This window comes from Gopherus flavomarginatus, chromosome 23 (genome assembly GCF_025201925.1).
Source record: "Gopherus flavomarginatus isolate rGopFla2 chromosome 23, rGopFla2.mat.asm, whole genome shotgun sequence".
NCBI classification, from domain to species: Eukaryota; Metazoa; Chordata; order Testudines; family Testudinidae; genus Gopherus; species Gopherus flavomarginatus.
This window is the reverse complement of record NC_066639.1, coordinates 17204244-17232037: the sequence shown is the minus strand read 5'-3', so window position 1 is coordinate 17232037 and position 27794 is coordinate 17204244. Positions and strand designations below refer to the sequence as shown.

The 27794-nt window shown below is 69.0% G+C and overlaps 3 protein-coding genes and 1 long non-coding RNA gene across 6 annotated transcripts; 1 reads left to right on the top strand and 3 right to left on the bottom strand.

The window, feature by feature from the left end:
* C23H17orf49 (chromosome 23 C17orf49 homolog) lies at nt 1–3336 on the bottom strand. 3 transcript variants are annotated; one of them, XM_050933642.1, is made up of 6 exons: nt 3222–3336; nt 2587–2681; nt 2282–2383; nt 1984–2189; nt 717–821; nt 1–211 (listed from the first exon to the last, which is right to left on the bottom strand). In XM_050933642.1, exons 1-6 carry the CDS (start codon nt 3240–3242, stop codon nt 147–149), a joined length of 594 nt encoding a protein of 197 aa, XP_050789599.1. In that variant the 5' UTR covers nt 3243–3336; the 3' UTR covers nt 1–146. The 3 variants fall into 3 exon arrangements, with proteins under 3 accessions (XP_050789599.1, XP_050789600.1, XP_050789601.1); XM_050933643.1 differs by having other exon boundaries at nt 1–207; XM_050933644.1 differs by lacking the exon at nt 2282–2383.
* Nucleotides 3337–5516: 2180 nt separating this feature from the next.
* RNASEK (ribonuclease K) lies at nt 5517–9020 on the bottom strand. The gene is made up of 3 exons (XM_050933645.1): nt 8943–9020; nt 7125–7204; nt 5517–5737 (listed from the first exon to the last, which is right to left on the bottom strand). The coding sequence occupies exons 1-3, from the start codon at nt 9018–9020 to the stop codon at nt 5599–5601; spliced, it is 297 nt and encodes a 98-aa protein (XP_050789602.1). The 3' UTR covers nt 5517–5598.
* Nucleotides 9021–9050: 30 nt separating this feature from the next.
* Nucleotides 9051–11006, top strand: LOC127039783 (uncharacterized). The gene is made up of 2 exons (XR_007771320.1): nt 9051–9593; nt 9656–11006. It is a non-coding gene; the product is annotated as an uncharacterized LOC127039783 (long non-coding RNA).
* A 1040-nt stretch (nt 11007–12046) lies between these two features.
* PELP1 (proline, glutamate and leucine rich protein 1) lies at nt 12047–26555 on the bottom strand. The gene is made up of 17 exons (XM_050933641.1): nt 26453–26555; nt 24811–24875; nt 24330–24435; nt 23781–23930; nt 22949–23020; nt 22798–22857; nt 22276–22426; nt 20084–20216; nt 18547–18634; nt 18182–18270; nt 16540–16656; nt 16309–16459; nt 15481–15622; nt 15246–15301; nt 14093–14299; nt 12729–14009; nt 12047–12235 (listed from the first exon to the last, which is right to left on the bottom strand). Exons 4-17 carry the CDS (start codon nt 23907–23909, stop codon nt 12146–12148), a joined length of 2766 nt encoding a protein of 921 aa, XP_050789598.1. The 5' UTR covers nt 23910–23930; nt 24330–24435; nt 24811–24875; nt 26453–26555; the 3' UTR covers nt 12047–12145.
* Between the last annotated feature and the right edge of the window lie 1239 nt (nt 26556–27794).

Genomic DNA, 27794 nt, shown 5'->3' with positions numbered 1-27794 from the left:
GGGGGTTGTCACTTTTATTTAAAATAAAAAACAAACACAGGGCGGGGAAAATAGCCAGAAGGCGGGGAGGGCAATGGGGGGGGCTGCCCAGTGGCACCCAGGGCTCAGCCGTGGGTCGGTCCGTGTGCGGCGGGGGGGCCGGGGGCTCAGCGGGACAGCAGGGGCAGGTCGCCAGGCGTGATCAGGAGCCCGGGGTCCAGGGTCAGACTGTCTGAGAGAGGGAGAGAGATCACAAGAGAGGCTGAGGGAGGGGGAGGCGGAGCCTGTGCCCAGGGGGCGGGGCCTCACACAAACAAGGAGTGGGCGGGCGGGCTAGGGACCCCCTCCCTGCCCAGCCTGGCTAGTAGCCATCGACGGACCAGAACTCCAGGGACGGGCCTAGTTCCTCTTCGGCCCCTGGTATGGCCAGGGCCTCCACAACATCCTGCGGCGAGGAGTTCCCCGGGTTAACGGGACCGCCAGGGGGGACCGGAGTTTTCCTGGCTGCTGCCGCCCAGCGAGGGGCTTTTCCCGAGAACTTCCCCCTCCCCGGGGGCCCTCGAGGGGGAACAGCCCATCAACACCCCCCCACTCGTTGGGAGGATGTTTGCCAATGAAACAGGGGGAAAGGGCGCGGCCAGGCCCGAACCCCCATGTCTCCCTGGGGGGTCCACCCAGCCAGCCCCCTGTCCCCCCAGCACGCAGGGTGTGAGTCCATCTCCCCCCCCGGCTCATACCCTGGTCGAAGTTGAGTTTCTTGGCGGGGGGGGCGTCTCCCAGCCCCTCGATGTCGACCAGATCGCTGTTGGCGTCAGAGTCGTTCAAGGCGCTGAGCGTGACGTCTGCCGGGGGGGGGGAAGAGAGGGAGGGGTCAGCCCAGGGTGTGGGGTCCCCCCCCCGCCCCAGAGCTCAAAGCCTCCACACGCCTCCCCAATTCACAGAGCCCCACCTGAGACCGCCCCCACCCTATCCACTGAGAGACGGGCCCCTCCCGCACCCCAGGGCACGCAGCGCCCCCCTACACACGGCCCTGCCCCAGGGTACACAACCCCCCCCAGACACAGCCCCCTGGGCAGGCAACCCCCCCCAGACACAGCTCCCACCCCAGGGCACACAGCGCCCCCCCCCCAGACACGGCCCTGCCCCAGGGTACTCGACCCCCTCAGACACAGCCCCCCCCCAGACACGGCCCTGCCCCAGGGTACATGACCCCCACACACACAGCCCCCTGGGCAGGCAACACCCTCTAGACACAGCTCCCACCCCAGGGCACACAGCGTCCCCCCTAGACACGGCCCTGCCCCAGGGTACACGGCCCCCCCCAGACACAGCCCCCCCCGCAGGCAACCCCCCCCAGGCACAGCTCCCACCCCAGGGCGCACAGCGTCCCCCCTAGACACGGCCCTGCCCCAGGGTACACGACCCCCCCAGACACAGCCCCCTGGGCAGGCAACCCCCCCCAGGCAAAGCTCCCACCCCAGGGCACACAGCGCCCCCCTACACACGGCCCTGCCCCAGGGCACACAGCCCCCCCCAGACACAGCCCTGTCACAGGGCACATGACCCCCCCAGACACAGCCCCCCATGGCAGGCAACCCGCCCCAGACACAGCTCCCACCCAGGGCACACGATCCCCCCACCCCCAGACCCAGCTCCAACCACAGGCCACACGACACCCCCAACAGAGCCCCCCCAGAGTACATGAGCCCCCCCAGACACAGCTTCCCCCCCAGGGCACATAAGCCCCCCCCGACACTGCTCCCCCACAGGGCACACAGCTCCCTCCCCGACATAGCCCCCCCCAGGGTACGAGCCCCCCCAGACCCAGTTCTCCCCCAGGGTACATGACGTCCCCCATGACACAGCCCCCCCCCCAGAGCACATGAGCTTCACCAGACCTGGACCCACCCCAAGGCACAGAGCCCCCCCCAGACATGCCCCCCCCAAGGCACATGAGCCCCCCCCCAGACAGGCCCCCCGCCCCCGCCCAGCGGTGCTGCTCACCCGACGCCTTCTGCTTCTTCATGGGTGGGGCGGGCGTGTCCTGCAGCCCGGCGGGGCCCCCGGCCTGGGCAGGGGGGGGCAGGGCCGGGGGGGCCACCCCCCCCAGGCCGTGCACCTTCTTGGGGCCCTTCTTGGGGGAGTCGGCGGGCAGGGGCACCCCGCTGTCCTCGTAGGCTTTGCGCTTGGCTGTGGCTTTGATCTGCGCCCTGCGGGGAGAGAAAAGGGGGTGTCACCGGGAGCGGCTCTGCCCCCCCTCACTGCCCCCGTGTCCCCCCCCCGCAGAGACCCCCCCCCTTACACCGTCCGCTCCTTGATGACGGCGCTGATCCGGTTCAGGTCGTCCCCGAAGCGCCGGACGGCCGCCCGCAGCATCTCGATCTCCGTCTCCGTCCACTTGGCCCTGGGGTAAGCGAGGGGGGGGACACGGGTCAGGGCCGCCCCTCCCCCGTGCTCTGCCCCGCCCCCCCGGAGACCCTACAATAACACCCACACTGTAAACACCCCCACGGCCGCCCCGCCATAACCCCGGGGGGGGGCAGCTGGGTCCCCGTCACCCCCCCAGGGCCCAGCCCCCCACCCCGCCCGGGGGGCCCCCCCGCTCACCCGGCGGGGGACGAGTCGGCCACGGGGTGCAGCTGCATCGTCAGTTCCCCCAGCTTGGTGAAGGCGGCGCCGGCAGCGGAGAAAATCTCGCCCACCTGTGGGGGGGGGAAGTGTCAGGGAGCCCCCCCACGGGGCCCCCCGCCCCGGCCCCGCCCCCCCGGGTCCCCCTCCCCCCGCGGGATCCCCCCAAACCCGGCCCCTCCCCCTCGGGTCCCCCTCCCGCCACGGGATCCCCCCAAACCCGGCCCCTCCCCCCGCGGAATCCCCCCAGACCCGGCCCCGCCCCCCGCGTCCCCCTCCCCCCCGTGGGATCCCCCAAACCCGGCCCCGCCCCCCCGGGTCCCCCTCCCGCCACGGGATCCCCCCAGACCCGGCCCCGCCCCCCCACGTCCCCCTCCCCCAGCGGGATCCCCCAAACCCGGCCCCTCCCCTCCGTGGGATCCCCCCAGACCCGGCCCCGGCCCCCGCGTCCCCCTCCCCCAGCGGGATCCCCCAAACCCGGCCCCGCCCCCCCGGGTCCCCCTCCCGCCACGGGATCCCCCCAGACCCGGCCCCGCCCCCCCACGTCCCCCTCCCCCCGCGGGATCCCCCCAGACCCGGCCCCGCCCCCCCGCGGGGCCCCGCCCCCTCCGCACCTTGGTGGACGCTGACGTCATGGCGCCCCGGCCGCTCCTGCCCCGCCCCGGGGGGTTTCTCCGGCCGCCGCCGCCGCTCGCGGCCCCCAGCTGCTGGCCCCGCCCCCTCCGGCTGCGCGCGCCTGCGCCGCGGGGGATGGTGGGAAAAGGGGGCGGGGCGAGTGGAATCCGGGAAGAGCAGAGGCAGCTTCCGGTGGGGGCGGGGCTGCCCCCGCGCTAGGACGCGGGAGGACCGAGCGCTCTATGGTCTTAACCCCTTCCCTGCCGGCGGGCCAGCTCGGCCCCGCCCCCCACAGAGCTCCGCCCCCAGGCTCCCCGCCCTGCCCCCCAGCCCGCTGCTGCCCATGCCCCATAGCCCCCCCTTGCCCCAAACCCTCTCGCCCTGCCCCCCCCGCACTTCCCCCACACACCCACCTGCTGCCCAGCCCCCCTTATCCGCTCCCAGCCCCCCCACCACCTGCTGCCCCCCACCTCTCTGCAGCCACCCTGCACTTCCCCCACACACCCACCTGCTGCCCAGCCCCCCTTACCCCCTCCCAGCCCCCCCAACCACCTGCTGCCCCCCACCTCTCTGCAGCCACCCTGCACTTCCCCCACACACCCACCTGCTGCCCGGCCCCCCTTACCCCCACCCTGCCCCCCCAAACCACCTGCTGCCCCCCAAGCCCCACCCCTCCCAGCCCCCCCAACCACCTGCTGCCCCCCACCTCCCTCCAGCCACCTGCTGTCCCCACACACCCCGCAGGCCCCCCCGCATTTCCCCCACACATCCACCTGCTGCCCAACCCTCTCATCCTGCCCCCCAACCTCCATCCCTCCCAGCCCCCCCAACCACCTGCTGCCCAGGTACCCTCCACACACACCCCCCACAGGCATCCCCCACCTTGCAACTCCACCTGCCCGCAGGCACCCCCACAGCCCACCCTGCACCTCTGCCAAGCCGCCTGGCCCGCAGTCACCCCCACAACCAGTGATGAGCTGCCAAAATATTAACAGCCGGTTCCCTCCTCCTCACCCCATGAGGGGGATCGTGCCCCATCCAACCTCCCACGTTCCTTGACAACCCACCCCCAGGACTCCTGCCCCAACCCCTCCCCTTCCCGGTCCCCTAACTGCCCCCTGCCGCCCCATCCAACCCCTCCCCTTATTCCTAATGGCCCCCCCGGGACCCCTGCCCCATTCAACCACCCCTTCTCTCTGTCCCGTCTGCCCCTGGAACCCCTTTCCCTGACTGCCTCCCACCGCCCCATCCAACCCCTGCTCCTTCCTGACTGCCCCCCTGGGACCCCTGCCCCATTCAATTCTCCTGTTCCCTGCCCTCTGACCGCCCTGAGTCCTGACCCTAATCCACCCCCCGCCCTCTATCCCACACCCCCTTGCTGCTCCCTGCCCCCCTTACCGCGCTGCCTGGAGATGGGGGCCGTGCCATTCAGAGCTGTGGCTGGGGCCGGAGTTGGGGGCCGGGCCAGAGCCGCTGGCCAGCCCGAAATCGGGGGCCGGGGCCAGGCCCAGAGTCGGGGTCGGAGACGCGCCTAGAGCCCCCTCGTACCCCCCGCCCCAGCTCACCTGCAGGAAGCTGCTGCTTCCTTCTCAGCCCTCCCAGGCTTCCCACGCTAACAGCTGACTGGCGGGAAGCCCGGCGGGGGGGCCTTCGTGGGAGGAGGCAGAGCTGGGGCCAGGTGAGCTGGGGCCAGGTGAGCTGCTGGAGCTTTTGTTAAATTGAAAAGCCCTTTACAACCGGTTCTAAATAAATTTAACAAACCGGCTCCAGCTCACCACTGCCCACAACCCACCACCCCCTCCCACGCATGCCCCGAACACCCCCACCCCGGCCGTGCCGCAGGGAAGGCTCAGTGGCTGCAGGCAGGGGATCCAACCTGTTTTATTTCACAGGAACCAATTCCAGAGTCGACACAAACGGACACAGATCAAGACCCGGGGTGGGGTGGGGGTCTCAGCAGGGCAGGGCAAGCCCCCTACCCCCAATCCCTCACTGCTGGGGAGGGATGTGGGGACAGACGACACCACGGGGTGGGTTTGGAAAGTGAGACGACGGGAGGACTCCGTGCTGGGGAGCACAGAACATGACACCCCCCAGCCCAGAGCCTGCCACACGCAAGGAGGGGGGGAGCCAGCCCCACAGGCAACCACCCCCTGGTGCCCCAACAGTACCATAGGGAGACAGACCCCCCCTCCCCGCACAACTGGAGAACCCCCCCAACCCCCTCACAATCCCTTAAGCCCGGGGGTCAGCAGCATCCCAGGGGGGCCCCCGCCGGCAGGGCGAGTCCCGAGCAAAGGGGGCGCCGGGGAGGAGCTGGAATGAGCCGATGGGCCCGGCAGGTCCGGGGAGGGGGCAGCTGTCCCCGGCGGGGTCCTAGCGCACCATGTACTCCTTGCGTTTGTTCAGCCGGACCTGGCAGAAGGAGAAGCCCCCGAGCAGCAGGTACAGCCCGGCCGCGATGAAGCAGTTGTAGCTGACTTGCTCGTAGAGACGGTAGATCCTCTCCGGGCCGCTGTGGGTCAGAGGGAGTGAGGGGGTCAGTCCTGGAGGTGGCACCCCCTAGAGGGGACAGGCCCCTGCCCCATTCCCGCCCCCCTCAGCCAGCCAGTCCCTGCCCTGGGGCCGGGTAGGAGCCGGCGCCCCCCAGAGGGGACAGGCCCCTGCCCCATTCCCTGCCCCCCTGAGCCAGCCAGTCCCTGCCCTGGGGCCAGGTGGGAGCCGGCGCCCCCCAGAGGGGACAGGCCCCTGCCCCATTCCCCGCCCCCCTGAGCCAGCCAGTCCCTGCCCTGGGGCCGGGTGGGAGACCGCACCCCCCAGAGGGGACAGGCCCTGCCCCATTCCTCGCCCTCCTGAGCCAGCCAGTCCCTGCCCTGGGGCCGGGTGGGAGCCGGCGCTCCCTAGAGGGGACAGGCCCCTGCCCCATTCCCCGCCCCCCTGAGCCAGCCAGTCCCTGCATCCCAATGGGTCCGGGTGGAAGCTGGCGCTCCCTATAGGGGACATGTCCTAATGTGGATCAATCTCTGCATTAAGTACTTGGGCATAACTGTCATTTTCATCTGACTTGGTATTGTGCCTCTTCCTATAACCTTGTACTGGGTCTGTCCACGTGACCTCTCTTTTCAGGCAACTTTCTGTCAAGTCCTTTGATATGAGAACTTTTTAATCGACTCCTTAGACAGAAACTCTCTGCTGAGCTGGGTAGAACGTTATCGCCCCCAAGGATAGTTAAGGCAGAAGGAAAATCTCTTTTCGCCTGGAGCAGAATAAGATCTTCCCCCGTTTAATCGACTGCCCTGGTGAATGAGCGAGGGGTGGAGGAGGAAGGCGTGGAAGGCAGCACCTCCAGCCAGCTGCACCCTGCGGAGAGGGGGCGGAAGCCAGCCCCCAAAACGGTAAAACTTGTCTCACTAAAGAAGAGCAGACATACCGACGGCCTCGGGGGTTAGAAGCCAGCACCCTCTTCTAGAAACACCTTCTTGGAAAATAAATCAATGAAGGCAACCCCCAGAAGGAAGCAGCACAGATGGCCAGCAGACCCAGACCCAGATTTAGGAGCTGGCAGAGATTTGCATGACAGGGAAGCTGCAATAAAGGTGAGATGTCTTGCAGAGGGCCCCGGGTCTCGTCTTGTCAACATGGGAGCATCGATCCGGATCGGCAGAAGCCCGGCTCCACCCCCTCCCACATCTAACTCGCCTGGCCAGTGCAGTTAGGGGGAGCAACTACTTGGTAACAAGACGACAGAGTGTGAGAGAGTGTGAGTGTGTGTGTCAGTCATATCATATGACAGAGTGGATTGATACACGTACTACCGAAAAACGTGGTGCTTTGCCTGACAGCCCCCCCCCCCCCCCCCGCCCCAAAGAGATCCCAGGCAGTACTTTAAGTACAACACTTACTCCTTGAAATCTTCCTCCGTGAAGGGAACGTCTTCGATGAGAATAGCAGAGTGCACGTTGAAGAAAATCCCCAGGAGAATCTATAGGGAGAGACCAGAGATCCGGGGTGGGTAGGTGGGAGCAGGGCAGGGGAAAGCACCCCCCCCATCCCAGCACTGCAACACCCCTCCATGGGCAGGGCACAGCCCAGACCACAGCCACATACACCTGGTGCCCCCCAGCAGGACCCACCCACCACGGCGCAGCCCCCAAGTCCTAGTTTCGGGGCCAGCTGCAGCAGGGCAGAGGGACCTGGCAGGGAATCAGGATCTAGCCCAGAGCCTGTTTCCACAACACCAGACACCCTAGTGTCCCTGCCGTGCCCAGCTGGCTCCTGGGCATTACCAGCCCTGGGTCGGATGGAACCAGCCAAGGAGAGAGAACATGACCTTCCCAGGAGCGGAGAGCCAACGCCCGGGACAGATCATAAGAGCAGCCAGACTGGGTCAGAGCAAGGGTCCATCCAGCCCAGCGTCCTGTCTGCCGACTGCGGCCACTGCCAGGCGCTCCAGGGGGAGTGAACAGAGCAGGGAATCACCGAGTGACCAGCCTGTCACCCATTGCCAGCTCTGGCAAACAAAGGCCAGGTACACTATCCCTGCCCAGTCTGGCTAGTAGCCATCAATGGACCTGTCCTCCAGGAACTTCTCTAATTCTTCTTTGAACCTCGGTATAGTCTTGGCCTCTGCAACACCCCCTGGCGAGGAGTTCCCCAGGTTAACTGTCGTCCTTGTGTTTGTTTTAAACCTGCTGCCTATTAATTTCATTGGGTGACCCCTAGTTCCCGTGTGATGGGAAGGAGTAAATAACACTCCTTTATCTACTTTCTGCACACCAGCCAAGATTTTATAGACCTCTATCATATCCCTCCTTAGCCGTCTCTCTTCCAAGCTGAAAAGTCCAGTCTGATTAATCTCTCCTCACACGGCAGCCGTTCCAGACCCCCCAGCAGTTGTGTTGCCCCTTTCTGAACCTTTTTCAAGTCCAATAGATCTTTTTTGAGATGGGGCGACCACATCTGCCCACAGTATTCAAGGTGTGGGGGTACCATGGATTTATTGAGAAGCAACAGGATATTTTCGGGTTCCCAACACTGTTAAGTGCAAGGGGCACCAGCCCGGGAGTGGGGGGACAAGCTGAGGGGGCACGGGACACAGCCCCGGGATCCAGGAAAGGGGGGTTCACTCAGAGGGGGCACCCAACACGGCCCCAGCGTCACTCCACCCCCAGCGGTGGCACAGCCGGTGCCTGAGCTGCCCCGTCACCCTTTCCAGCTCATGTGGGGAAGTCAGTGTCACTGAGGAAGTTGGTGGGCGAGGTGCCCCCACCCCACTGCAGCCTAGGCTGGATCCAGCCACTGTGGGGCAGCCCTCCCATCACACAGTGCCCTCTCCCCTGGGCCCTCCTCTGCCTCCCTAGACCCCAGCCCCCTTAAATGCCCCTCCACCCACTTCTACCCCCAAGTCCCCACCCCCATACACACCCAGGTCACCCCCCATGTCCCCCCCGCAGCCCTGCAGCTCCCCACCCTGCCCCTCCCCCCGCGCACCCCACCCTGCCCCTCCCCCCCGCAGCCCTGCAGCTCCCCACCCTGCCCCTCCCCCATGTCCCCCCCGCAGCCCTGCAGCTCCCCACCCTGCCCCTCCCCCCGCGCACCCCACCCTGCCCCTCCCCCCCGCAGCCCTGCAGCTCCCCACCCTGCCCCTCCCCCCGCGCACCCCACCCTGCCCCTCCCCCCGCAGCCCTGGTGCCCCCCCAGCCGGCCAGGGCCCCGCTCACCAGCATGATGACGCCCCAGGCGCTGAGCACGATGCCGCAGGCGGCCAGCTTGGGCCCGCAGCAAAGCAGAGAAGACATGGCCGGGCCGGAGCAGGGGGAGGCTGGCGAGCGAGCGGGCGGGCGGCACGGAGCTCCCCCCTCGAGCTGCTGCTGGCCGGGCCGACGCAGCAGACTGAACGCGGCCGTGGGAGGGAGAGAGGAGTCAGGTGACCGGCCGGAACCACCCTGCGAGGACTGTGGGGGGGACGGAAGCAGGGCACGTCCCCTTCGTGGCGCAATGGAACCGTCCACGTTTTCAGCTCCGCCTTCCGATTGGTCGAGCGGCCCCGGAGCGTTCCATTCTCTCCCAGGGCAGGGGCGGGCGGGATCCCAGTTATTTATAGACGCGGCTTTCCGAGAGCCCCAAATCTCCCTCAGGAAAAGGGGATAAAATCGCCACAGGCTGCCGGAGGGGGAGGTTAAATAAGGGAAATAAAAACAACCTCTCCCGTGGCGCAAATGGTACAGTCCAAAGAACTGGTTCGGTGCGGGAGGGGCTGCCACATGACAAGGGCTTATTGAGGAAGGGCAGGGCCACATGGGGACAGGGTCACGTGACTGGACAAGGCCAGGGTCACATGGGGACAGGGTCACGTGACTGCAAAAGGTCAGGTCACATGACTGGACAAGGCAAGGGTCAGGGGGGACAGGGTCACATGACTGCACAAGGTCAGGGTCACATGACTGCACAAGGTCAGGGTCACATGGGGACAGGGTCACATGACTGGACCAGACCAGGGCCACATGGGGACAGGGCCATGGCTCTAGGCAAGACAGGGTAGCCATCCCCGGTGCCTGGAGGACACGTCCGCGGTCCCCTTGACTGACACACGCCCGTCAGCCCACACCCCACTCCTGTGACCCTGGATTCCCCACACCTCACCCCTCCATTCATCCGCACCAACGCCCCGAAGCCCGCCTTCCGGGCCGGCTCCCCACCGCCCTCCCATCACCCCCGGCACCCGCTGACGTCGGCATCTGCCCCAGGGCGACAGGAAATGGCTCGAAATCGAGCCAGATTCGTTCTGTCCACGGCCCGGCCCCACATCCCCAGCCAAGGCAGGGACCGACCCAGCGAGGGGACTGGGCCAAGCGGCTCGGCAGGGGTGCAGCGATGGGTCACTTGCGATAGCATGGTATTAATATGAAATGCGGCACAGGGGAAGCGCGCTGCCTGCGTACGGGGACTGGAACGACGCCACCCGGGCCGGCTGCCCGGAGACCGGGACTGGAGAGAACCTGGTTCCTGTCCCATATTTCTAAACCCGACTGACGTGGGTTCTTTGGGTGCTTGAGTGTATTTCAGAGCGAACTCCATTTATCAACAGGACTGCTTCTAGTAACGAGGACAAAGCTAATTATATTTCGTAGCCAGCGTGGGCGAACCTTACCTCACTGTCTACTTGTATTATTCGCCTTCCCTGGCGGCCATGAAGGGCTTCGTAGTGCTGAGGGAGGCTGGAGACGGGTCCTCACACGCAGCATTTTGAAAGCTGACGCCAATGTGTAGTTTGGCTTTTTCTGCGACCGCTTCCAACCAATTCACTCATGTCGCCATGCGGGTTCGTCCATGACAATACTGCTCCATGACATAGACAGTATGGCAGGACCTGGGGATTTGGGGGTTTTCCCCCTCAAATTCTTGAAGTTTCTACTTCCGCTTGGCTTTGTCCTCTTCAAAATTGGCCGGCCTTTCTCTTCAACCCTTGAAAACGCAGCGCTGGCGCGAGGCCTTTATACAACATGCTTCGGACGCCGCCTCCGTGCTCAGCACTCGCTTCCCCAGCTTCGGGAGACGCTTCTCAAGCCCGTCCCTTTGGCAACCAAACGACGGGCTCTCGGCGCATGGTATTTTCAACCCGGTCATGGCGCTTTCCTCGAGACTTCGGCGTTCGCTGAGAAAAGGGCAGAAAAGCTTTGTTCCCCCTCGGAGAGCGTTCAGTGTGGAGTTTGCAGCGTCATCATAAACGTCTCTCCATTATTCTGCACTCGATTCTTCTTGTGCGGAAGCAGGACCATTCTTAATGTCGTCTCTGAGTACTGTGTGCGCGCCTCGGTTTCCCCACGTGTCACTGCTCTAGGGGGCGGGATCGGTGCAGGACAGGTGTGATGGCGATGGACTAACGGGGCACAGAGTGGCCCATACTCTGTAGGCCGGGGCCCGTCCCCCGCCAGGAGCCGGCCAGAGGGCCGAGGAACAGAGGGCCCAGGTGACCGGAGTGGGGGGCAGGGCCCTTGGGCGGGGGTCAGGCTCCCCGGGGCCGCGCCCAGGGGGACTCGCTGCAGGGAGCTCACGGGGGGTCCAAGGGGCTGAGTGCTCCCAGGGGGCACCAAATTCGGGCAGGTTCCTCGGCCTGTGGGGGGAGACGCTGCACCCAAGTCCTGCCCAGATTCATCTGGGGCGGTGCCTGAGCCCCCAGGGCACCCTGAAAGAGCCAGGCCAGCAGAGATGGGTCTGGGGGGAGGGATGGGGTGGGGGGGGCGTACTAACCTGCATGCCCCCTTAGTGGCTCCTCCCTAGCATCTCTCTGCTATCCTGATACACAGTGCGGGGTCACCCCCCGACATGGGCCGGCACCCCCCAGCCCTGCTGCTGCGAACAAGCCCCACCTTGGGGGCACTGGAGGTGGGGGCTTATCCAGGAGGCGAGCCCTGTGCGGGGACGTAAGGAGGGGGTGGCTGGGTCAGTCAGGCAATGGGGGGTTACCCCATCCTCTGGGGGGGTCAGACTCCCCCATATGGAAAGGGCTCTCCCTCCACGGGGCGCAGTATGTGCAGGCAGTCGCGTGTCCCCACTCCAGGCGGCTGGCGGTTCTCTGGGGCATGAGGCCAGGGGATCCCCAGGCTCCTGGTGGGGCGGGGGGCTTCCCCCAATCTCTGAACCGCCCCCCCCGGAAGTAGGACCCACCCATGAAGAAAGGCTGGGGGGCGCTGGGGGAGGGGACAGTGTGGGGGGGCGTGCTGAGCATGGGGTGGGGATACATGTGCAACTGTCCTGAACTGTCGCCCCCCCCAGTAAACCCACCCCCCTTTCCCCACCCCATACAGACGGCACAGCCTGGCGCTGGAGGGGGGGGGTGTTTATTGAACCATCCAGGACACACAGTGGGGGGGGGGCTGGTTGGGGGGATTCCCAGTGTGGGCAGGTGAATCAGGGTGACCCTCTAGGGGCCGGGTTCGGGGGGCTCCTTCTCGTCGTCCGGGGGACAGTCGATGAAGTCAGCCAGCATAGTCTCCGTCTCGTCTGCCTCTGCCTGGGGGGGGGAAGATGGCGGGGGGGATGTCAGCCCTTGCCCGTGGGGCAGCCCCCCCGCCCCCTCGTGGCCCCATCTCCACCCCTCATCTCTTCTTCTCCCCTCAGCCCCCGACTCACCCCTGCCCCTCCCTGGGGCCCCACCCCTCACCCCCGTCTCACCTGCCGGCTGCTCATGCTCGCACCCCTCCCCATAGGCCCCCCATCTCACCTCTGCCTTCACACCCTCCCACCCCACCCCCATCCCCCATCTCACCTCTGCCTTCACGCCCTCCCACCCCACCCTCACCCCCCATCTCACCTCTGCCTTCACGCCCTCCCACCCCAGACCCCACCCTCACCCCCCATCTCACCTCTGCCTTCACGCCCTCCCACCCCAGACCCCACCCTCACCCCCCATCTCACCTCTGCCTTCACACTCTCCCACCCCACCGTCACCCCCCATCTCACCTCTGCCCTCCCACCCCAGACCCCACCCCCATCCCCCATCTCACCTCTGCCTTCACAGCCGGCTGCTCCCGCTCGGGGCTGGGCTGCGCCCCCTCTCCATCGCCATCTCCCTGCTCCCCCGCCGGGGGTGCCCCCTCCTCCTTGGGGGGCCGCTCCTCCTCCAGAATGGGGGGCGGGGCTTCCAGCAGCGGGGGCTCCTCCCCCATCTCTTCTGGGGCGGGAGGCGGGGCCTGGAGGGGGCTGGCTTGCTGGGGTGGGGTGGGCGGCAGCTCCTCCTCCTCCCGCGGCGGTGGCTGCGGGGCGGGCGGGGGACTAGCCTTCATCACCACCACCTCCTCCTCCTCCTCCTCCACCTCCTCGGGGGGCAGCGGACCGGGGGCCTGGCTCTCCTCTACCTCCATGATGAGATCGTCCGGCTCCCCGGGCGCGGCCGGCAGCTCCTGGGGGGCGGGAGGCGCCCGCTCTTCCTCCGACAGGGCCCCCTCCTCCTCCTCCTCCTCCTCTTCTTCCGACAGGCCTTCCTCCTCCTCGTACTCCTCCTCCTCTTCCTCCTCCCCCAGCTCTTCCTCCTCCTCAAATTCCTCCTCTTCCTCCTCCTCCTCCTCGTCGAAGTCTTCGTCTTCCTCGTCAAAGTACTCCTCCTCCTCCTCCTCCTCGTCCTCCTCCTCCTCCTCCTCCTCGTCCTCCGGGAACTCCTCCTCCTCCTCCTCGCTGCTGTTGATGTTGATCACGGCCGGGTTCTCCTCGCCCAGGCCGGGCAGCGCTTCGCCGGCGGGGGGCGGGAGCGGGGCGGCGGGCGGCTCCTCGGGGGGCTGGGCGGGGGGCGGGGAGGGGGGTGCAGGAGGCGGCGGGGGCGGCGGGGGGGGCTTGGGCAGCAGCCCCTTGGGGACGATGACCACGCTGTCGTCAGAGTCGCTCTCCAGGGAGATCTCCACGTCCGACTCCTCCTCCTTCTCGTAGTGCACGTAGACGGGGCGCCGGGGCTTGCCCCCCAGCCCCGCTCCCCCTTCCTCCGCGCCCCCGGGCGAGGACGGGGCCAGCAGCCGGGGGTCGCCCGCCTCCCCGGGCTCCTCCGCCAGTGCCAGGCCAGGGGCGGCGGAAGGGGGCAGCCGGGGCGGCGCCAGCCCCAGGTGGTTGGCGGACGGGGGGCGGGCGGGCGGCGGGGCGGGGAAGGGCGGGGCCTGGCGGAAGGGAGAGGTGCCCAGGTCTGCAGGGGCGGGGCCGGCCAAGGGGGCGGGGCCGGGGAAGGGCAGCTGCAGGGAGGGCACCCGAGGGCGCGCCAGGGCGCTGCAGGTCACCAGGGCTTCGGCGCAGAAGGACGACACCTGCAGGGGATAAGAGAGAGGGGCAGAGCTGGAGCCAAGGGGGGGGGAAAGGAGAAGGCGGGGGTGTCCCTGTGGGGTCTCACCTGCAGGCTGGGGTCCCGCTGGCCCAGGGTGAAGGCCCGCAGGGCGCAGTGCAGGGGTGGGGGGCAGGCGGGCGCAGGTGCCAGGAGCAGGGCCAGCAGCAGGCGGTACAGCTGGTGGCGACAGGCCGGGCTGGCGTAGGGGCTCCCGGGGGGGACGTCCCCCTGGGCCAGGCGGAGCAGCAGCGGCACCACTAGCTCCTGCAGCCTCTGAGGGGAGAAACGGGGGGGTTAGAGATGGCGCCCCATAACCCGGAGCCCCCCATTCACCCCACAACCCCCAACTCCCTCACTCGCCCCAGAACCCAGAGTCCTCCACTCGCCCCAGAACCCGGAGCCCCCCATTCACCCCAGAACCCGGAGTCCTCCACTTGCCCCAGAACCCGGAGCCCCCCATTCACCCCACAACCCCCCACTCGCCCCAGAACCTGGAGCCCCGCATTCACCCCACAACCCCCCACTCGCCCCAGAACCCGGAGCCCCCCATTCACCCCACAACCCCCCACTCGCCCCAGAACCCGGAGCCCCCCATTCACCCCACAACCCCCCACTCGCCCACTTGCCCCAGAACCCGGAGTCCTCCACTCGCCCCAGAACCCAGAGCCCCCCATTCACCCCACAACCCCCCACTCGCCCCAGAACCTGGAGCCCCGCATTCACCCCACAACCCCCACTCGCCCCAGAACCCGGAGCCCCCCATTCACCCTGCAATTCCCCCACTCGCCCCACAACCCCCCACTCACCCTGCAACTCCCCCACTCGCCCCAGAACCCAGAGCCCCCCATTCACCCTGCAATTCCCCCAATTCGCCCCGTAACCCACAGCCCCCCATTCACTCTGCAACTTCCCCACTCGCCCCATAACCTGGAGCCCTCCAATTCGCCCCACAACCCGGAGCCCCCCAATTCGACCCGCAACCCCCCCACTCGCCCTACAACCCAGAGCCCCCCACTTGCCCAGCAACTCCATCACTCACCCTGCAACCCGGAGCCCCCCGACTCGCCCTGCAACTCCCCCACTCACTCCGTAACCTGGAGCCCCCCACCTCTTTAATCCCCCATTCTCTGCCTTCCGCCTCCACCACCCTGTGCTCCAACCCCACCGCCACGTGTGCCTGCCCCATCTAACCCCCCCTGCGCCACCCCACATCACTCACCCTGTGGGTCTCCTCCTTGACCAGGCTTCCTCCCAGCAGGATGGCCCGGCTTAGCACTGCAGAGAGATGGGAGGATTTCAGGGGGGCAGCTTGGTCACCCCCAGCCCCCCACAAGGGGTGAGCCCCCAAGGTGATGGGGGAAAAAGGCAAAAGCCGAGGGGCCCCACATCCCACAGGGACCCGTGCCCCCCATGCAGCCCCCCCTCCCCCGAGTCCTCGCTGGGGGCCCCCTTACCTTGCAGAGCCGCCTTACAGACGTCGCTGTTGGCCATGGGGTCCTGCTTGCGGTGCAGGGAGGGGGCGTCACCCCCCTCCGACAGCTTCGGCTTCTTGGGGGCGCTGGGCTTCCCCTCCGAGCCGGGGCGCTCCACTTTCAGCTGGGGGGGCAGGAGCACTTAGCGAGGTGCTGGGGGCACTGTGGGGCAGGGAGCGGGGCAGGGGCGCAGCAGGGGGTGCTCTCCCCCAGCATGCAGGACTGCCCCAGGATGGTGCTGGGGGCGCTGTGGGGCAAGGAGCGGAGCGGGGGCTCAGCAGGGGGCGCTCTCCCCCGGCATGCAGGACTGCCCCAGGGTGGTGCGAGGGGGCGCTGTGGGGCAAGGAGCAGAGCGGGGGCTCAGCAGGGGGCGCTCTCCCCGGGCAGGCAGGCCTGGCCCCAGGGCGGCACTAGGAGGAGCGGTGGGGCAGGCAGTGGGGCGGGGGGCTCAGCAAGGAATGCTCTCCCCTGGCAGGCAGGGCTGGCCCCAGGGCGGCGCTAGGGGTCGCTGTAGAGCAGGGTGGGGGCGCAGCAGGGGGCGCTCTCCCCCGGCAGGCAGGGCTGCCCCAGGGTGGTGCTAGGGGGCGCAGTGGGGCAAGGAGCAGAGCGGGGGCTCAGCAGGGGGCGCTCTCCCCCAGCAGGCAGGGCTAGCCCCAGGGCGGCGCTAGGGGGCGCTGTGGGGCAGGGAGCGGGGTGGGGGCGCAGCAGGGGGCGCTCTCCCCCGGCAGGCAGGGCTGCCCCACGCAGTGGGGCAAGGAGCAGAGCGGGGTCTCAGCAGGGGGCGCTCTCCCCGGGACACGGGGGGCTCACCTTGACGCTGTCGGTGGGGGGTGCGATGTCGCTCAACAGGTGGGCCAGCAGGGCCTCGCTGCGGTGGGGGGGGCCCTGCAGCACCCCCGCGCCGGCCCCGCCCACCTGCACCCACAGCTCCAGGACCTGGTACAGCCGGGTGCGCACGGCGCTGCAGAGAGAGGGGGGGTCAGGGCAGGGCTGCAGAACAGGACCCCCCCTCGCTAACCCCCCCCCCGGCCCCCCACTGACCTGTAGGGCTTCTCCTGGCCCAGCGGCACCGAGTCCCTGCTGCTGCTCCAGGCACCCAGCACCTGAGGGAAGAGCCGGCCCAGAACGCTGCCCCAGCGCGCCAGCCGGGCCCCACACCTGGGGGGAGAGAGGTCAGCGCGGTGAGGCAGGGACCCGCCCGTATCGCCCCACAGTGCCCCAGCGCGCCAGCCGGGCCCCACACCTGGGAGGTGAGAGGTCAGCGCGGTGAGGCAGGGACCCCTCCGTATCGCCCCACAGTGCCCCAGCGTGCCAGCTGGGCCCCACACCTGGGGGGAGAGAGGTCAGTGCGGTGAGGCAGGGACCCCCCCATATCGCCCCACGGTGCCCCAGCGCGCCAGCCGGGCCCCACACCTGGGAGGCGAGAGGTCAGCGCGGTGAGGCAGGGACCCCCCCCCGTATCACGCCACGATGCCCCAGCACACCAGCCGGGCCCCACACCTGGGGGGAGAGAGGTCAGCGCAGTGAGGCAGGGACCCTCCTGTATCGCCCCATGGTGCCCCAGCGCGCCAGCCGGGCCCCACACCTGGGGGGAGAGAGGTCAGTGCGGTGAGGCAGGGACCCCTCCGTATCGCCCCACAGTGCCCCAGCGTGCCAGCCAGGCCCCACACCTGGGGGGAGAGAGGTCAGTGCGGTGAGGCAGGGACCCCCCCATATCGCCCCACGGTGCCCCAGCGCGCCAGCCGGGCCCCACACCTGGGAGGCGAGAGGTCAGCGCGGTGAGGCAGGGACCCCCCCCGTATCACGCCACGATGCCCCAGCACACCAGCCGGGCCCCACACCTGGGGGGAGAGAGGTCAGCGCAGTGAGGTAGGGACCCCCCCCGTATCGCCCCATGGTGCCCCAGCGTGCCAGCCAGGCCCCACACCTCGGGGGAGAGGGGTCAGCACGATGAGGCAGGGACCCCTCCGTATCCCCCCACGCTGCCCCAGCTGAGCCCCACACCTGGGGGGACAGGGGTCAGCACGGTGAGGCAGGGACCCCCCCGTATCCCCCCATGCTGCCCCAGCCGGGCCCCACACCTGGAGGGTGAGGGGTCAGCACGATGAGGCAGGGACCCCTCCATATCCCTCCACGCTGCCCCAGCTGGGCCCCACACCTGGGGGAAGTGATGTCAGCACGGTGAGGCAGGGACCCCCCCCCGTATCCCCCTACGCTGCCCCAGCTGGGCCCCACACCTGGGGGAAGAGAGGTCAGCACGGTGAGGCAGGGACCCCCCCCGTATCCCCCCACGCTGCCATAGTGCGCCAGCTAGGCCCCGCACCTGGGGGGAGAGGGGTCAGCGCAGCAAAGCAGGGACCCCCGATATGCCCCCACACTGCCCCAGCACACCCCACACCTGGGGGCAGAGGCCTCAGCGCAGTGAGGCAGGGACCTCCCTATATCCCCTGTGCTGCCCCCGCTGGGCCGCACACTTGGGGGGGAGAGGGGTCAGCGCGGCAAGGCAGGGACCCCCCATATGCCCCCACAGTGCCCGCACTGGGCCCCACACCTGGGGGGAGAGGGCTCAGTGCGGCAAGGCAGGGACCCCCTTGTATCCCCCCATGCTGCCCCAGCGCACCCCACACTTGGGGGGAGAGGAGTCAGCGCGCTCCCAGCCGAGCCCCGCCCCCGGCGGACTCACGCCAGGATCAGGGCCGCCAGCACATCCAGGATCTCCAGGTGGACAGACGGCAGCAGCAGCATTTTCAGGGGCCCGTCGCCGAACCAGCTCTGGGGGAGGGAGACGAGGGGAGGGGGGTCAGACAGGCACCAGCCCCCACCTTGGGGCTCGAGGGGGACTAGAACACACCCCCCTCTGGGGGACAAGGGGGCGACCCCAGCCCCGCACACCCGGGCACGGGGGAGGGGCACCGTATGGCTCCCCAAGGGCGGGCCAGGGCGCTGGCCCTTTAAGAGCAGGCAGGCTGGGCCCTACAGGGCTGTATGGGCCTTCCAGCCATGCGGGGGGGCTGGCGGGACATCCCCCCTCCCCGCCCCCCCACTCACGATGTTCTTGATGGAGATGTTCAGAGCCCGGCACACGAGATCCAGAACGTCCTGGACTGGAACCGTCACGGGAGCCACAAACTCACTGCTGCAATGGGATGGAGTGGGGAGGAGGGGGCATTAGCTGGGGGGGCTCTCCCCTTTGAGTCAGCACAACTCCCCCTGCTACAGCACTAGGGGGCGCTGTCCTGCAGGCACCCCAGCCGGGGGCAGTGACCAAGTTGGCACGTTCTCTGAGGACTGTGTGTGTGCCTCAGTTTCCCCACGTGTCACTCCCGTATCTAGGAGGCAGGATTGGTGCAGGGCAGGCGTGACAGCGACAGGCTAACGGGGCACAGAGACCGGCCCATGGGCCGTAGCCCGATGGGCTGGAGGGGCAGCAAACGAAGTGTCCAGGTTTGCCTGGGAGAGAGAGGAAGCTGGGAGGTGAGGGGGCGGGGGCGGGTAGCTGGGGGGGGGCCTGAACTTGGGCTGCTGGCTTGGGACTCAGGTCCCCCCCCCAGAGAGATGTTGCGGCAGGTCCCTGCTCCCGGTGCTAACGACCTCGGTCCCACGAGCGTTCCCCCCGGCTCAGAACCCGGCTGTGTCCCGGCTGCCGGGGGGGGCGTCAGAGGGGTCCCCAGGGGCCCCACCCAGAGGGAATCGCTGTGGGGAGCACACGGGGGGGACTGGGGAGTTTGCCAGGGGGCAGGGGAGAGACGCTGAACCCAGCCCCGGCGTTCACTGACCATTGCAGCCCGGCAGAGCCCTGCGCAGTCTGGAGGGAAGAGGGGGCGGGGAACCCCGGCAGTGTCCCGGGGGGGCGTCAGAGGGGTCCCAGGGGCCCCACCCAGAGGGAATCGCTGTGGGGAGCACACGGGGGGGGCGGGGGAGAGACGCTGAGCCCAGCCCCGGCATTCACTGACCATTGCAGCCCGGCAGAGCCCTGCGCAGTCTGGAGGGAAGGGGGGCTGGGAACCCCGGCAGTGTCCCGGCTGCTGGGGGGGGGGTCAGAGGGGTCCCCAGGGGCCCCACCCAGAGGGAATCGCTGTGGGGAGCACGCAGGGGGGTGGAGGAGAGACGCTGAACCCAGCCCCGGCGTTCACTGACCATTGCAGCCCGGCAGAGCCCTGCGCAGTCTGGAGGGAAGGGGGGCAGGGAACCCCGGCAGTGTCCCGGGGGGGCGTCAGAGGGGTCCCCAGGGGCCCCACCCAGAGGGAATCGCTGTGGGGAGCACACGGGGGGGCGGGGGAGAGACGCTGAGCCCAGCCCCGGCGTTCAGTGACCATTGCAGCCCGGCAGAGCCCTGCGCAGTCTGGAGGGAGGGTGGGCGGGGAACCCCGGCAGTGTCCCGGGGGGGGTCAGAGGGGTCCCCGGGGCCCCACCCAGAGGGAATCGCTGTGGGGAGCACACGGGGGGGGCGGGGGAGAGACGCTGAACCCAACCCCAGCGTTCACTGACCATTGCAGCCCGGCAGAGCCCTGCGCAGTCTGGAGGGAAGGGGGGCGGGGAACCCCGGCAGTGTCCCGGGGGGGCCCCGGGGGGGGCACGCGGGTACCTCAGCAGGAGCTGCAGGCACTTGGCCAGACCGGAGAAGCGGTTGCAGAGGGTCAGGATGAAGTTGGTCTCCCCATCGGGCGGCGCCGGAGGCAGCAGCAGCTCCACGCCTGGGCCCTCGTAGGGCAGGGGGTCTGCGGGGGGGGCAAGGAGGGGCTCAGTGGGGGGGGGTCCCCGGCCCTCCACTGGGCTGAGCAGGAAGCCGGGGTCCCCACCACCACCCCAGGAGCAGCATCCTAGTGTAATGGAGGCCTGTTCACACCCCCACACACACTGGTGTCTGCCCCCTGGGAGCTCTGATGGGGGCTCCGATCCGCCGGACGCCTGGGTTCACACACACATACACCCCCCACTGGCGTCTGCCCCCCAGGAGCTCTGATGGGGGCTCCGATCCGCCGGACGCCTGGGTTCACACGCACACACCCCTACTGGCGTCTGCCCCCCGGGAGCTCTGATGGGGGCTCCGATCCGCCGGACGCCTGGGTTCACACACACACACCCCTACTGGCGTCTGCCCCCCGGGAGCTCTGATGGGGGCTCCGATCCGCCGGACGCCTGGGTTCACACACACACACCCCTACTGGCGTCTGCCCCCCGGGAGCTCTGATGGGGGCTCCGATCCGCCGGACGCCTGGGTTCACACACACACACACACACCCACTGGCGTCTGCCCCCCGGGAGCTCTGATGGGGGCTCCGATCCGCCGGACGCCTGGGTTCACACGCACACCACCCCCACTGGGGTCTGCCCCCACGAGCTCTGATGGGGGCTCCGATCCGCCGAACGCCTGGGTTCACACACACATACACCCCCACTGGCGTCTGCCCCCCAGGAGCTCTGATGGGGGCTCCGATCCGCCGGACGCCTGGGTTCACACACACATACACACACACACACCCCCACTGGCGTCGGCCCCCCCGTGAGCTCTGATGGGGGCTCCGATCCGCCGGACGCCTGGGTTCACACACACACACACACCCACTGGCGTCTGCCCCCCGGGAGCTCTGATGGGGGCTCCGATCTGCCGGACGCCTGGGTTCACACACACACACCCCCCCACTGGCGTCGGCCCCCCCCGGGAGCTCTGATGGGGGCTCCGATCCGCCGGAAGCCTGGGTTCACACACACACACCCACTGGCGTCTGCCCCCCGGGAGCTCCGATCCGCCGGACGCCTGGGTTCACACCCCCACACACACTGGTGTCTGCCCCCCACGAGCTCTGATGGGGGCTCCGATCCGCCGAACGCCTGGGTTCACACACACATACACCCCCACTGGCGTCTGCCCCCCAGGAGCTCTGATGGGGGCTCCGATCCGCCGAACGCCTGGGTTCACACACACACCACCCCCACTGGCGTCTGCCCCCCAGGAGCTCTGATGGGGGCTCCGATCCGCCGGACGCCTGGGTTCACACACACATACACCCCCACTGGCGTCTGCCCCCCAGGAGCTCTGATGGGGGCTCCGATCCGCCGGACGCCTGGGTTCACACACACACACCCCTACTGGCGTCTGCCCCCCGGGAGCTCTGATGGGGGCTCCGATCCGCCGGACGCCTGGGTTCACACACACACACACACCCACTGGCGTCTGCCCCCCGGGAGCTCTGATGGGGGCTCCGATCCGCCGGACGCCTGGGTTCACACGCACACCACCCCCACTGGGGTCTGCCCCCCACGAGCTCTGATGGGGGCTCCGATCCGCCGAACACCTGGGTTCACACACACATACACCCCCACTGGCGTCTGCCCCCCAGGAGCTCTGATGGGGGCTCCGATCCGCCGGACGCCTGGGTTCACACACACATACACACACACACACCCCCACTGGCGTCGGCCCCCCCGTGAGCTCTGATGGGGGCTCCGATCCGCCGGACGCCTGGGTTCACACACACACACACACACCCACTGGCGTCTGCCCCCCGGGAGCTCTGATGGGGGCTCCGATCTGCCGGACGCCTGGGTTCACACACACACACCCCCCCACTGGCGTCGGCCCCCCCGGGAGCTCTGATGGGGGCTCCGATCCGCCGGAAGCCTGGGTTCACACACACACACCCACTGGCGTCTGCCCCCCGGGAGCTCCGATCCGCCGGACGCCTGGGTTCACACACTCCCCCCCGACAGCTCTGACAGGGACTCCGACCCACCGGACGCCTGGGTTCCCCTCCCGTAAGCCCCGCCCCCCCTTACCGGTCTCGGCGCCCTCGTAGAGGTTTCCCAGCAGGCCGTGCAGCGTGGCCAGCAGCGCGTGCAGCTCCTGCTCCCAGCACTCCGTGTGTTTCAGCCCGTGGGTGAAGCCCGCGCCCAGCGAGGGCAGCAGTGCGTAGCATTCGCACGCCAGCTGCCGGGGGGAGAGACGGTGTCAGCGCCCCCCGGCCAGGGGAGAGCCCATCAGGGGGGCCCTGGGGGCTGATCCCCAGTCCCTCATGTCGCAGGACAGCTCCTCCCAAGTGCTGCCCTCCTGCCCTGCCCCTCCCTCATCCGTTCCCCCCTCCCTGCCCATGTCCTGGGGGAGCAACCCCCTGGCCACAGCTCCACTCCCAGCCCAGGGGAGACCCCCACCCATCTTCCCCACTGTGCGGATCCCCGCAGGCCCAGCTCCCCCGGAAAGCAGACAGATTTAACCACACCGATCTGAAGGGTTTGGGGAACTATATGGGGGGCGGTTTTCCCAGCCCCCAGAGCTCCCCCCCCACAGCGCCTCCCCAGTACCTGCTGCAGTTGGGGCGACTCAGCGTCCACTCGGGACAGGAAATAGGCAGCTAGTTTGCCCTGGGGGTGAGGAGAGAAAGTGGGTGAGCAGCCGGGCACTGAGCCCCACGGCGCGCCCCTCCCCTGCCCCACAGGGGGCTGACAGACTTACCCGGAGGGAGCCGCAGGCCCGCGGGTAACACGTCATGCAGGCCTTGATGCCCTCCAGAGCCGAGAGCTGGCACTGGGGAGAGAGCAGAGACGCCGTCAGGCTCCCATCCAGCCCCGGGGGGGGGGGGGGGGGGGACTGGCTGGCTCTGGGGGGGCACTCACCTCGGGTTTGAGGGCCAGCAGGGAGGTGAGCAGCCTGGGGATGTGGGGGGGGGGGCACTCACCTCGGGTTTGAGGGCCAGCAGGGAGGTGAGCAGCCTGGGGATGTGGGGAGGGGGGGGAGCGGGGCCAGCCCTGGCAGGGGGGGCACTGACCTCGGGTTTGAGGGCCAGCAGGGAGGTGAGCAGCCTGGGGATGTGGGGAGGGAGGGGAGCGGGGCCAGCCCTGGCGGGGGGGGCACTGACCTCGGGTTTGAGGGCCAGCAGGGAGGTGAGCAGCCCGGGGATGTGGTTGGTGGCGATGTCCCGCGCCAGCTCGGGGATGTATGTGGGGTGGGGGGGCACTCACCTCGGGTTTGAGGGCCAGCAGGGAGGTGAGCAGCCTGGGGATGTGGGGGGGGGCACTCACCTCGGGTTTGAGGGCCAGCAGGGAGGTGAGCAGCCTGGGGATGTGAGGGGGGGGGGCACTCACCTCGGGTTTGAGGGCCAGCAGGGAGGTGAGCAGCCTGGGGATGTGGGGGGGGGCACTCACCTCGGGTTTGAGGGCCAGCAGGGAGGTGAGCAGCCTGGGGATGTGAGGGGGGGGGCACTCACCTCGGTTTTGAGGGCCAGCAGGGAGGTGAGCAGCCCGGGGCAGGGGGGAAAGGGGCCGGCGCTGTGGGGGGGGGCACTCACCTCGGGTTTGAGGGCCAGCAGGGAGGTGAGCAGCCCGGGGATGTGGTTGGTGGCGATGTCCCGCGCCAGCTCGGGCAGCTGGCAGGAGTAGAGCAGCAGGTCCCGCAGCACGGCCACCCCCAGCGCCATGGTGGGGGCAGGGTCCTGGGACTGGGGGGTGGGAGACAGGTGTCAGCCACGCCCACTTCCTGCCTGCCCCGCCCCTGCTGCCCCTCCGTACCCCACTCCCTTGCCCCTCCCTGCCCCCTTCCCCCACCACACAGCTCCCCCCTGCCTGCCCCACCCCTGCTGCCCCTCCATACCCCACTCCCTTGCCCCTCCCTGCCCCCTTCCCCCACCACACAGCTCCCCCCTGCCTGCCCCACCGTACCTCCTCCCCCATACCTCACCCCACTCATTCACCCCTCCCTGCCCCCCACCTCTCGCTCCACCCCCTATCCGCAGCTCAATGCAGAGTCTCCGTTTTTTCACACACCCCTTTTGTCCTCCCTTCTCACCCCCCCTTTTACGTTCTGCAGCTGCCCCCGTTCAGGCACAGTCCCCCCTCACCTGGAGCAGGTGCTGCAGGGCACGCAGCCAGGCCAGGCAGTGCTGCTGGAACGGCTCCGTGGGGCTCTCACTCACCAGCAGGGAGAGCAGACACAGCCCCTCGAACCTGGGGGGCACAGGGAGATCAGTGGGGGGCACCCACCCAGCTGGGGGTGGGGCTGAGTCAGCCAGCCTCTGCTCCACAGCCCCCTCTGTTGTGTCACGTGCTGGGAAAGCAAGGGGAGGAGATGGCTCCAGGGGTGCCTCTATGGGGCCCATGGGGGAGAGGCGGCTCCTGACCCTATAAGGGAAATGGGGGAGGGAGTTTGCAGGGGAGCCAGAGGGGGCTCGGGTATCCCCTATAAGTGAAGCTGGGCAGGGTTTTCCTGTGGGGCGCAGAGAGAGGGAACCAGGGAGGGGTTTCCAGGGGACTCCCAGCCCCTTAGGGGGATGGGTCAAACCCTCTGCCCCCAGAGCAGTGGGGTGCAGTGGGGGGACTCACCGTGTCTTGAGGGTGCCCAGCCGGGCATTGGTGGCCCCGATCAGGCCTCCCAGGGCCTGCAGGTTCTGGGAACACAAAGTGGGGGGGGGTTACCAACGAACCCCGGACAGTACTGCCCCGCCCCCAGCCCTGGGATGGGGGGCAGTGTGGCACACATGCTCTGGAGACCTCTGCAGAAAGGGGGGAGCCCCCCAGGCTACTCTGCCCCCTAGACCCTCCTCCCCACACTCCCTGCCTCCCACTCTGCCCCCCGGACCCTCTTCCCCTACAACCCCACCCCACCCCTCATCGGGCCCTGCTGCCCAGGGGGGTCAGACCCAGGGGGGAGAATGGGCCAAGGGGTCCTTGGAGGAGGGGGCGGGGCTCCTCCCTGTGGCAGGGCTAAAGGGGCAGGGCCCAGCAGGGAGTGGGCAAGACTCTGGGGAAGGAGGGGGCGGGGATCCGGGGGCAGGGGAGGAGGGGGCAGGGATCTCCATGTGGTGGGAGACAGGGGCGGGGCTCCCAGGAAGGGGCGGGACTCTGGGGGCGGGGAGGGGGTGGGGGTCCGGGAGGGGGCGGGGCTCCCAAGGGCAGGACTCCAGGAGGGAAGGAGGGGGCGCGGCTCCCAGGAAGGGGCGGGACTCTGGGGTCAGGGAGGGGGCGGGGCTCCGGGAGGGGGCGGGGCTCCCGGGAGGGAAGGAGGGGCGGGGCTCCCAGGCAGGGAGGGGGCGGGGCGGGGGTGAGGGGGCGGGGCTCCCAGGAAGGGGCGGGGCTCCCGAGGGCAGGGCTCCAGGGAGGGAAGGAAGGGGCGGGGCTCCCCGGAAGGGGCGGGGCTCTGGGGGCAGGGAGGGGGTGGGGCTCCAGGAGGGGGCGGGGCTCCCGAGGGCAGGGCTCCAGGGAGGGAAGGAAGGGGCGGGGCTCTGGGGGCAGGGAGGGGGTGGGGCTCCAGGAAGGGGCGGGGCTCCCGAGGGCAGGGCTCCAGGGAGGGAAGGAAGGGGCGGGGCTCCCCGGAAGGGGCGGGGCTCTGGGGGCAGGGAGGGGGTGGGGCTCCAGGAGGGGGCGGGGCTCCCGAGGGCAGGACTCCAAGGAGGGAAGGAGAAGGCGGGGCTCCCAGGAAGGGGCGGGGCTCCCGAGGGCAGGGCTCCAGGGAGGGAAGGAAGGGGCGGGGCTCCCCGGAAGGGGCGGGGCTCTGGGGGCAGGGAGGGGGTGGGGCTCCGGGAGGGGGCGGGGCTCCCGGGGGCAGGGCTCCTGGGAGGGAAGGAGGGGGCGGGGCTCCCAGGAAGGGGCGGGGCTCTGGGGGCAGGAGGGGGCGGGGCTCCAGGAAGGGCGGGGCTCCCGAGGGCAGGGCTCCAGGGAGGGAAGGAGGGGGCGGGGCTCCCAGGAAGGGGCGGGGCTCTGGGGCAGGGAGGGGGTGGGGCTCCAGGAAGGGGCGGGGCTCTGGGGGCAGGGAGGGGGTGGGGCTCCAGGAGGGGGGCGGGGCTCCCGAGGGCAGGACTCCAGGGAGGGAAGGAGGGGGCGGGGCTCCGAGGCAGGAGGGGGCGGGGCTCTGGGGGCAGGGAGGGGGTGGGGCTCCAGGAGGGGGCGGGGCTCCCAGGAAGGGGCGGGACTCTGGGGGCAGGAGGGGGCGGGGCTCCCGGGAGGGGCGGGGCTCCGGGGCGCTCACCTGGCCGCTGTCCCGCAGGCCGCGCACCAGGCCGGGCAGGGGCCGGGCCCCGCCCAGCGCCTCCAGCACGAGCCGCCCCGGGCAGCCCGAGGCCGCCGCCGCCGCCGCCGCCATGCTGCCCCGCGCCGCGCCGCTCCGCCCCGCCCCCCGCGTCATCGCCACGCGCCCGGCGGCCCTGGAAACCAACCGCCCGCGCGCGCGCGCGCCTGACGTCATCCGCAGGCCACTGGGGGCCCTGGGAACGGCGCGCGCCCGCCGCTCGCCGTGCGTCATCGCGCCGCCTTCGGGATTGGGGGGGGGCTGGAAACCGCCATGTTTGACCGGCCCAATGGGGTGGGAGGGCTGGAAACCACCATGTGTGACCGGCCCAATGGCGGGGGGGCTGGAAACCACCATGTGTGACTGTCCCAATGGGGTGGGGGGGCTGGAAACCGCCATGTGTGACTGTCCCAATGGGGTGGGGGGCTGGAAACCGCCATGTCTTACCGGCCGAATGGGGGGGACTAGAAACCGCCATGTGTGACTATCCCAATGGGGTGGGGGGGCTGGAAACCACCATGTGTGACTGTACCAATGGGAGGGGGCTGGAAACCACCCTGTCTGACCAGCCCAATGCGTGAGGGGCCTGGAAACAGCCCTGTCTGACCAGCCCAATGCGTGTGGGGGCTGGAAACCACCATGTGTGACCATCCCAATGGAGGGGGGCTGGAAACTGCCATGTGTGACCATCCCCATGGAAGGACTGGAAAGCAGGATGCATGACCATCCCAGTGGGGTAGGGGGACTGGAAATTGCCCTGACCAGCCGCCTGAATGGCAGGGCGGTGACAACCAGGAAACTGTTCAGCCCATCTGTCTCAATCAGAGGGGCCTAGAAACCACTGTGCCTCCTGCCCCATGGGGAAGGGCCCTGCACACCAGGGTAGCAGCTGGGTGATTAAAGGGAAGCAGAGGCTGGGGAAATCTCTCCTGATGGGGGTGGGGGCTTGAGAATCATTTACTGATGGGTAGGGGGTAGCCATGGGTCTGAGCAGCGCCCCACTGCCCACGGCCAGGAGCTGGGGATGCCTGGGGGGGCATAAATTGAGCCCCCCTGGTCCTGAGTGAGCTCTACCAGCTTAGGTGCCTCCAGAGAAGGAGAATTTCCCCTGGGGGTGTGTGTCTTGCAGCACCGGGGGCCCAGTCACACCTGCCCCCCCATGCCCCAGGGATGGAGAGAGGTCTGGTAAGTCTGGGGCCAGCTCTAAGCCCTGAGCAGACGCCCCAGCCTGGCTCTCGTATTTGCTTTCATGGCCGGTAGGGTCACTTTCAGGGGGACAGGCTGCAGCTAGCCACTTTCCAGG